Source organism: Siniperca chuatsi, linkage group LG14, assembly GCF_020085105.1.
Source record: "Siniperca chuatsi isolate FFG_IHB_CAS linkage group LG14, ASM2008510v1, whole genome shotgun sequence".
Taxonomy (NCBI): Eukaryota; Metazoa; Chordata; class Actinopteri; order Centrarchiformes; family Sinipercidae; genus Siniperca; species Siniperca chuatsi.
In genome coordinates, this window is record NC_058055.1 from 11,346,064 (window position 1) to 11,356,638 (window position 10,575).

Genomic DNA, 10,575 nt, shown 5'->3' on the forward strand with positions numbered 1-10,575 from the left:
TCGTAACAATTCCTTTGTCAGATTCTGGGATGTATATACCCACCCCTACATGTTCGTTATTTGAGTGTAAAAGATAATTACAGTAACTTTTCTTCAAATACTCTTGAACCATGCACCCAATGTTATTATTCCTCTCTGTCCACTCTCTCCTCTTTTCTAATATTTGAAGATTTGCTTTGGTTTGTGGAAATATCCATAGGGAAATGCTGCTATGAATAACTGCTGGACTGTGATGTATTGTATGCATAGTATCTAATTTGTACTGTTTCACTTTCTTGTTAATGTCCCAGCCAAAACCTTTACCAGAAAATGTTGAGTATTCCCAACAGTTCTGCAGAACATTTGATGCTAAATTTCCCTCTCCTCCTCCCTGTATTCTTTTCCAGTATGTTAGAGATAACTTAGTTCTCCTCAGATGTAGAGGCAGTTCACTGGATTCAACGAGGATAGTTTTCCGACTTCCGCTCCCCACATTCGTGCTAGAGGCTCCATCTTGCTGTTTATTTAATCTTTGCTGACCGGCATTTTCCCACAACACCCTGCTTCTGCTTTCACAGATGATGAAAATGGCGGATAACTCATCTTCGGTAGGTTTTCGAGAGATATAATTTTATTTTAGAGACATTGGCCAGTTTCAGGATGTACATTAACGCATTGTTTTCTACAGGTCGAGATTGTTGAGGGCTGTCGCCTCCCCGTTCTTCGTAAAAACCAAGAACACGAGGACGAATGGCGTAAGTATTGTCCGTTTGTTTTTCCAGTGCTAAGCTAGCTAATGCTAGCTAGCGAACCTCAGCTGTTGTTAACAGACGCCACGGCCTCTAGTTAAAGCACTGTAAACACCACACTCACATGGGACAAATGTAGTTGTACAATGTGAATGAGTTTAATTTGAATGCTTGCTAAAACCACTGTTACATCCAACAAAAAATTAACTAGCCAACTCTTTGGGATTTTTTTTTTAATAAAATACGTTTGTTCGGAAAGACGAGGCCAAATCCATCTGACATCAGGCTGTTGTTTACAAATATGAAACCGCACATTATGGTAGCATTTCTATTCTGACATCGCAGCATAAATAAATACATATTTTATGACATTTTTTTTTTGGGGGGGAGTAAAACAGCAATTTGTCACACTTGGGAAGTTGAAACCAATAAATGTTTGTATATTTTTACGATAAATTTTCTGTTGATCGACTAATTGAGTACTCTAATTGTTTCAGCTCTACTTACTACCCTAGTTTTGTGAAAGCTACCAAAAGACTTTAACCCACAATGTCTGTGGACAGTTGTTAAGCATGGTGGTGAATCTATAATGTTTGACAGCTGTTTCATGGAAGTTCAGCACTGTAAGTTTTTTAAATTTGGTTACAGTTCAGTCCAAGTTTTGATTTGACATCTCTGCTTTTCTTACAGCATTGGCTGAAATTCTAAGTGTGAAGGAAGTCTCCGCGAGAAAGCTTTACTATGTTCACTATATTGACTGTGAGTATAGTTTGTGTTACTTCTTGTTTTTCTTGACATTTTAACGCTTATAATCACTTTGTAGTATACAATTCTGTAAAATTGCTTGTGTTTAAAGTCAACAAGCGCCTGGATGAGTGGGTCACAGGGGACAGGCTGGACATGAAGAAGCTTCAGTTCCCTAAGAAAGAAGCTAAAACGCCAACCAAGAATGGTCTTCCAGGCTCCCGTCCCAGTTCTCCAGAGAGAGAAGTGGTAAGCGTATGCTACGCCACCAAATGTTTATCTCAGACCCCCAAACATTGCGACAATACACTCAGATTTGGCAGCATCATTTCACTATTGTGAAGACAGTAGTTTGTACAATATGAGCCTACATTTTACATCCCACCGTGTTTGACAGCTGCAACGGCGACTGAGTAATTTTAAAGGAAGGCTAGTGGATGTTATTTCTATTAGATGAGTATGATTAGTCATGTTTCAGACTAGTTAGCCTTTTGTATTGCTTCTAGATGCTCACATGATTTTAAAGTTAATGTTGATGTCAATCTCAATTACTGTGTGAATATTGCTACCCGTATATGGTGTAGATCATAACAAATTAGATTTGTATTTGTAATCAGTGGTGAATACTGCAAGCAGCACAAAAGCTAAGACTAACTTCATGTTTTTACATGTTAATCAATTTCACTGTTTGTTGGTTTGCTGGGCAGAAAAACTAAGCATAACTACAAGATGTTAACCATTTACATGGTCACTTTACTAATGACTTACAATAAGTTGCATGCTGCTTAGCAATGATTTGTTAAAATCTGCCATCAGAATATGTGATATGTTTTCTACCTGAATGGGCACAGGAATATACATTTAACACAGCCTCAACACACAAAGAAACATTAAAAACATCTGTTTTCATTCTTAAATTTTTGTATTCATACTTATTTATTATTGATTCCAAATGATTGCCAAGGAAACTTTATTTTTTAATGTTGTGTTAGTTGTTATTGAAGATACTGGTTAGATTGTGTGTACAGTGAATACCTGAGTATTAACCTGAGGGTTAATATAAATGTCAGTTAACCCCCTTCCTTCTCTTCCCTTCTGTTCAATTCAGAGGAAGAGTCTAGATCTCACCCTACCAGCTGCCACAGCTCCCTCAAGAGGCAAAACCCTCCCCACACCGGTACAACTTGAATTTACCCATTCTAGAAATGACCGAGACCTTGTTTAAACCTGGTGTTAACATGCATCTTGTGTGATCATACAGCTATCGGGTCATGCTGAACTGCATGGAAATCCAGATATAAACAACCATGACACAAAAAAGGAAGATGATGATCCAGTCGTGCAGATCACATCTGGAAGTGGTTTAACACACAGTGTATCCAAATGTTTGACAGGTGTATGCACTGGACTTGTCAAGCCACGTTTCAGCTTCAAATCTGTCAAGGTAGCTGGTATTCTCTGTTTATGTTGTAATCTCTCATGTTGTGCTGAAGATGAAATATTCTATGAGCTTTCATTATCTGCAGATGTTAAATGAAATATTTTTCAACATTCACATGTACTGAAGCAGCTAACAATAAATTGCACAACAGGAGGAGGGAGGGGGCTTCTTGGGAGACACATTTTTAGTTTTAAGCGTAAACCCAATGCAGTTGCAGCTGATCTGTTTCCATCGCATCTTAATGCCAGGTTTAAGAAGGGTGTAATTTACCTTGGACTAGTTTAACCTGGAGACTATCAGAAAATGGTAAAACCTACTTAAAGTGATATTCTGTGGCTGTTAAAACAGACACAGTCTCAGCTCATATCACTGAACAAACTGCACTTAATATTAAGATGGCACTCCTTTATAAAATATAACTGGAGTACTCAGCTTTTAATCATCACATTGGTGTCACATCACATTTAGAAAACTTGAACACGTGCATCTGGCTGGAATCACAAAATCTTGTCTGTCTGTACTCCTTTTAAACCAAATGTCTAACAATGTTTGTTTGCTGCAGAAGAGGAAAGTAGAGACTGTCCCCTTGGCGACTCAGGTATCCCCAGCCACTCCTGTGCCCTCCCTGCCAAGTTCAGCTGAAGCCTCTCAGGCATCTGTTTTTCCTGCTGTGAGGGAGACCAACACCTTTAAGTCCCGCGAAGACCATGACCAGCTCTCCTCACTCACAACGGTAACGACACTTATCTTGGGTTCTTAAATGTTTGAGTTGAAGTCTTTTAGCGTTGGCTAATGCGTAACTTCTCAATTTCTTTATAACGATAGAACGGCACTGCCCGACGACTCATCCCCTCGCAGCCCGGGAGGAAGAGAAAAGCTAATTGTGGGGGAGCTGACGAGGTATGTAACTTCAGTATATTTCATCTTCACAGTCAGCTTATTGTTTTCTCATTTCAAATATATACCTTATTTCAGAGTCTTTGCATGTTTTTGATTTTGAAGATGCATGATTTTATCCTCTTTTTGAGTGATATACAGTACACATAAGTTCAGTTCTGGTAGCATTCTGCAATTCAGCAGGTGACAAAATCATTGAAACTGGTGCACAGTAGCTGCACCAATTCTACACCTTACTCAAATAACACATTTTATTTATCTTTATTATTTACCTTTATCTTTATTTTAGTGTTAAAAGCCTAAATGACCACAAATACTGCCTGTATTAATACAGCATTATTAAAGTTTTTATAAATGGTTTTGCAGAACTGCATTTTTCATGCTCATGCTGTTCCTCATGCTCATTTCTATGTAACAATCCTTAGAAACCACGAGTATACAAGTATGTTGACAAAAATAATTGACAATTAATTTGTTAATTTTATGAGTAGAGCTAGGTATCACCACTGATTTCCCGATTCAGTTTCGATTCAGTATCGATTTGGTTAGGGATATTTCAGTAACAATGCCAATTTTGCTTGGATGATAATAAAGCGATTCTCAGAGAACTAATGCTCTAACCTGGTGCATTATTAAAAATATATTTACATTAAGAATTGACCCTTTTAAATCACCAATAAAACCCTGTAAATCACCTACAACGCCTTAGTGGTTCCCCAGCCATTATATTATAAATACATATATAGATATTAACAAAACAATTTGTCATTTAAGGTTGAAATAATGCCCCTTAATCATCAAGTATTGCATTTCTAAATGTTGTGTTGTTATTTCTGGGTTAAAAGAAAAAAAAACATAGATTGTTAGACAGATTATAGGACACAAGCTGTATGGACACAAGCTCTAATGGGATTAAAGCTTCACCACGGGAAAACGCATATATTAAAAGATCAGTCTCAGATTTTATTCATCGATATCGGATAATTCTAATGAAAATCGATTTTTTTGTTTGTTTGTTTCCATCCCAGCCCTGTTTGAGTGTGTTTGCAGGTTATATTTGTAATGACATTTAAAGAAGGACATTCAACTCCCTGTTTGGTTATGTTTCTGAGCCTAAAATCTATTTTGTTAAAACTTTGCTTTAGTTTGAATGTTGTTTGATTTATTGAATCATACATTTTCGACTAAGTAGCAGCAAATATTGGGGACCAAATGCTGTGCTTTCATACATTTCATTCTTTTTTCAATGTCCACTCTTTGAATGGTTATTTTCTACAGGATTTTCAGTCTTGTGTGTTTAATTTTCATGTGAAGTTAAGTTGGTTTGTATTGGCCTTTTTGTTTTGCTACATTTTGAAATTCAGTGCTGTGACTAAATTAATTGTTGCAACTGTACAATGAGGGGTGTTTATTTACATTTTGACATGAGTCATTTGCAAGCGTATTATACCAAAAAACAGTACAACTCTAAATTCATCTTATTATATGGAGATCCTACATTTGTAATTTTGTATTTCCAAATGTTTATGATCTTTGATAGAATAATCAAAATAATAGATTATAAACAATCAGCAGAAGAGCTGATTGTAACTTGGTCCATTTTGATTACTTTCATGTAACAAGGCAATTATACACACTGAAAAAAGATTTAATGCCACTAAATAAGGAAGAAAAATTACCAAACGTAGCAGGTCAGACCTCCGCTGGATTATCAGTTTCTATTTACTCCGTCAAGCTACTCGACATGAGCAGCTCAGCTGTTGTATTGAGTTTAGAAAATTGCTGCAGCTGACCTCCCACGTACTCCCATCCTCTCTGATGACAGTGCCCAGTGGGTTCATCAAATAATTTAACAAAACAAATTGGTCAAACCCACATGAAATAAAAGTTTGTGTTTGTTCTTTTTTTTGCACTTCATTCATTGCCTAGCATCTCTATCACTACCTATGACAGTCAGTATTGCTGGCTGCCTCCTGACGAACTCACCCTGGAAATTAAGTTCAACGTTGCTTTCAATCTGCCCCTTAACCAAACTGTTCAGTGTAAATAAGAATCAATTTATTCCCCTTTTTAGTTTCCAAAAGCCTGTGTTTTTGTGTCTTTTTCTGCTAGATGATAAAGGTTTTGCAGTATAACAACCCTCAAAGTGCCAGTGTCTTTCTACCACCACCAGAGGTCTGTTTTATTTCCTATTAATGCCCATGATTGTGTGTTGCTGTCCACATTCAGCTGTGCCTTAGTGGGTCCAATATAATGGAGGTGCTGCTTACCTCAGACCCAAGTATAGTCGTTTGGGTAACATGTACAACCACTGTTACTTATTTAAAGAAATCTAAATGTGTAAACATTGTAAATGACAGCAGCAAGAGTGTCTAATGTGTCTAATGTCCACATTGTTTACCACCAGGATTCCCAAGACAGTTCGGATGGCATCCCATCTGCACCCCGCATGACGGGCAGTCTGGTGTCCGACCGCAGCCATGACGACATCGTCACGCGGATGAAAAACATAGAGTGTATAGAGCTAGGGCGTCACAGACTGAAGCCCTGGTACTTCTCACCGTACCCGCAGGAACTCACCACATTGCCCATCCTCTACCTCTGTGAATTCTGTCTCAAGTACCTCAAAAGCCTGAAGTGTCTCCAGAGGCATTTGGTAAGAGTCATCAGTATGTCACCATCTTAAAGCCCTTAATCCTTTGCTGCTTAGATTGTTGCACATTGCACTCATCCTCTTGTGTTGATCATCTTTGACAGACAAAATGTAATCTAAGACATCCTCCAGGCAATGAGATCTACCGCAAAGGCACCATCTCATTCTTTGAGATTGACGGCAGGAAAAACAAAGTTAGTGATGGCATATTTTTCTCTCCTCAACATTTTTTGTTTGTTTTTTTTTAATTTTGGTTTTCATTGATATGTCTGTTTTAATTTTTGCAGACTTATTCCCAGAACCTGTGTTTACTTGCTAAGTGTTTCCTGGACCACAAAACCTTGTATTACGACACAGACCCTTTCCTCTTCTATGTAATGACGGAGTATGACTCCAAAGGCTTCCACATAGTTGGCTACTTCTCTAAGGTACACAAATTATGCAAAGAAATTTGAACTACTGGTACAGCTTGGAAACATTCCCCTATCTAACCAGGGGTTCCCAAAACTAAATAAGATTTTTATTTTCTGTGTGCAGGAAAAAGAGTCGACTGAAGATTATAACGTTGCCTGCATCCTGACCTTGCCTCCCTACCAGCGGAGAGGCTATGGCAAACTGCTCATTGAGTTCAGTAAGTGCAGTATCAAACAATGGCTAAAGTTCAGTAGATATTTGTACATTCAAATTCTTTGGGCATTTTCTGTGTTCACCTCACTTGTGCTAATTATCTGTTGCCGTGTGTGTGTTTGTCAGGTTATGAGCTGTCCAAGGTGGAAGGGAAGACAGGCACTCCTGAGAAGCCACTTTCTGACCTTGGTCTTTTGTCTTATCGCTCCTACTGGTCCCAGACCATCTTGGAAATTCTCATGGACCTTAAACCTGACAATGGAGAAAGGCCGCAGATTACCATCAAGTATGTGACTGTTTGCATTTTATCTCAAGCTTTTACTGTTTCCCAAGAATAATTTTCAGAACAGCAGTTTGATTGGTTCCCTTTTCATCTGACCTTTTTTTTTTTTAAATTTAATTTATTATTATTTTTACCTCCAGTGAGATCAGTGAGATCACAAGTGTAAAGAAAGAAGACGTCATTTCAACGCTTCAGTACCTTAACCTCATCAACTATTACAAGGTGAGAGAGCAACGCTGTGTTCTCCCCCCCCCCTTCTTCCTCAACCCTGCTCTTTCTGATTGCATATACAGCATGGTGGTGTTTAGCAGCCCCCCTCTGCCTCAAAATGGAGATTTTTCCACCTCCTGTACTTGACATGGAAGGCTGTCTGAAATGCCTTAATAATAAACAGCAAAAGTTGGCAACTTGATTCCGTCCATTGTAAAACACTAGAAGCAGTAGATGAAACACTGGCCCTCCACAGTTTTCAGTTCAATTCAACTGTTGGCTGAGAGGATGCCCAAATGTTTCAGATGTTTTGAAAAGCTGAGAATATTTTTAATGTCATGATAGGGAGAAACATTTGGCAATTTGACTGATTTAGTTGTTGGCAATTTTAAAATGGATAAAAAGTTATTTAAAAACTGTCATCACTGATGAAATAAGCAATATTTGATGCCAAAGTACAAGCAGCTAATATAATACACTAGTGGTTTCCATTCAGATCACACATTGATTTAACCCGATGTGGTTATTTTCCCCTAAAATGCAATATGCTTTAGAAATGGTAAAGTGACATTTTGTCTTAAATGTTGTCTTGTCTCTTGAATCTAGGGTCAGTACATCCTGACTCTTTCAGAGGACATTGTGGATGGGCATGAAAGAGCGATGCAGAAGAGACACTTGCGCATTGATCCAAAATGCCTTCACTTCACACCTAAGGACTGGAGCAAGAGGGGCAAGTGGTAGGGTCCTGGCCTGGTTCGTTGAATACCCTCCCAAACCGCCAGATTTGGGAGGGTAGACTTGAAGCAAATTTGGAGGGGGACTTGAAGCAAATGGTGGATCATATAAAGGTTTTTGTCAAGCTGTCTCATCGAGAACGTCAAAACCTTTTTGAACCCAGGACTCCTCTTCAGATAAGAAACAAGGAACATAAATTGTCACCTGAGATGCATAAACTTTTATTGTGAATATTCATTATATATTGTGCATTTAAAAAGCTCTCAAACTTGGGGACAAAAGAGAGACTGGTTAACAGTGACTCCGCCAAAACATGCAACACACCTTCTACTGTGTAAAAGATCCTGTTTATGACCAATGGTGCGTTAAAAGTGGCATATGGTATCTGTTTAATAGTGTAAATTAAAGCCTAAGATGGCAAACATACAGATCACCTAATAAAAACAAGATGGTGGTTTTATAGATAATAATTTGAGTTCTACAGTGAATTGCCTCATCGTTTGATGAGTCCACATTCTGTAAAAACCACAGAGGGGATAAGGAAGGGGTTTTGTTAGTTGTTTGTTTTTTTTGCTTTGGCCAACACAAACATAAGTGTGCTTTTGTCTACATCCTTTGTACCTGCCACACAAAGAGTTAAAATGTTGTCATCAAAATTATTTATGTATCACTTTAGTTTTTCAAACAACTCATATAAAAGTTGATGGAAAATATACTTTTAGTGCTCATTAAGCAATGGGACAGCTAATGTCTGAACAGCACTCCAAATTTTAGTCATCAGTGGCTACTTTGAATAATAATTTTTGTACAAAATATGCAGGCTTCAAACCATCTCTTCACATGCCTCTTCCTGGATACACACGTTTAATTGTTTAATACCCACTGATAAACAGACTGTTTACATTTATGAGATATGTATTGTGTGTAAACAGGGAAAAGGTACAAGGAATCCAATTTTCACATCTGTTTTGGGAGTAAGATACCTTCCCATTCAAATTCTCATTTAAACACGCAGATAGTCATTTTCAGTTTATTGTGATTCTCCTCGAGTGCCTGAATTTTAATGTCTTTCAATTAACAGGGAGAACAGAAATGTGCTAAAAGTTCCCTGTAAGAGGCTTCAGGTTGTTTTTAGTGTCAACTAATTAATCAAATAGGCTCACTTGTAAAAAAATACGTGTATTCAGTTTGGATGCAGCCAAAAAATTCAAAAGTAGACATCAATACAGTTATAATGTTGCTTAGGAGTCAACATGGTCAATTCAGGTTTGTTATCTTTTACAGTAGTAGCTCTGCTTTTCATTTCCCTATATTTTTAATAGTTGTTCTTTGTGATCATTCAGTTGAATATTTCTTCCTTTTTTTCACATAATCCCCTTTCATGATCATCTGTACAGTGTGCAATGAGACAAATCAATTCCCCAAGTTAAACATATGTTCCCTATAACTGTACATACTGAATCTGATTGTTTAAAAAAAATGCTTAGAAGACAAGCCATGTTGAACTGTTAGAAGAATGTAAATTTTGTGTACAGTTGTCTTCAGTTTTTTTTTTCTTTTTTTTTTACTTAATGTAAACTAACTGGCTGCACAATATCGACAGGAAAAGGCATCAGAGTGATATCTTACTTTCAGTTTGTGTTTTATGTTTACATGTCAGGATATTGAATTGACCCTGTTGAAATGATTTAGTATAAGTGAAACACAGTTGAGAGTATGTTTTGAACGTTTGATATGAGAAGCTTGTTGAATTGATAAAAAAAAAACATCTTAAAAACCCTAAAAGTGTCTTAAATATGTGTCTTTAAAAGTGAGTCTTTCCCCATTCAGTATATAGTATTTTCATTGGCAGAGGCCTGAGAGCCAGGTTCAACTGTATGTAGGAAAGAAAGCTGACCAATGTTGAACCGCAGGTAGAGGTCCCAGAAGTCGCTGTATTAATTCTGTAAAATGAATACCCCAGCACAGCTGTGCAGAAAATATTTTGAGTTTGTAATGTGAGGGATTATCATCTGGAAACATACAGATTTACAACGATAAAATCAATGCAATATAATTTACAACATGCAATGTGGATACCAGTCATACATGCTGTTTGGGTTAAGCTTTTCAGCAAGTTTCTTTAACGGCCACCAAGGGGCAACATTATGAATCCCCCTGCCTGTGTGTGCAAAATTGCATTAGCAAAGTTCAAAGCACGGGCTAAAATTAGGCAAGAGGGATGCTTGTTGAAGGAGAAATTTAATACAACCTGCAA

General features: G+C 37.5%; 1 protein-coding gene across 2 annotated transcripts; it reads left to right on the forward strand.

Moving 5' to 3' along the window:
* The first annotated feature begins 500 nt into the window (after nucleotides 1–500).
* Nucleotides 501–10,103, forward strand: LOC122888458 (histone acetyltransferase KAT5). 2 transcript variants are annotated; one of them, XM_044222924.1, is made up of 16 exons: nucleotides 501–587; nucleotides 668–734; nucleotides 1,419–1,487; nucleotides 1,585–1,721; nucleotides 2,581–2,649; nucleotides 2,734–2,916; nucleotides 3,476–3,646; nucleotides 3,739–3,813; nucleotides 5,923–5,985; nucleotides 6,218–6,466; nucleotides 6,568–6,657; nucleotides 6,751–6,891; nucleotides 7,001–7,094; nucleotides 7,217–7,376; nucleotides 7,514–7,595; nucleotides 8,190–10,103. In XM_044222924.1, the coding sequence occupies exons 1-16, from the start codon at nucleotides 558–560 to the stop codon at nucleotides 8,322–8,324; spliced, it is 1,815 nt and encodes a 604-aa protein (XP_044078859.1). In that variant the 5' UTR covers nucleotides 501–557; the 3' UTR covers nucleotides 8,325–10,103. The 2 variants fall into 2 exon arrangements, with proteins under 2 accessions (XP_044078859.1, XP_044078860.1); XM_044222925.1 differs by lacking the exon at nucleotides 2,734–2,916.
* Nucleotides 10,104–10,575: the final 472 nt, after the last annotated feature.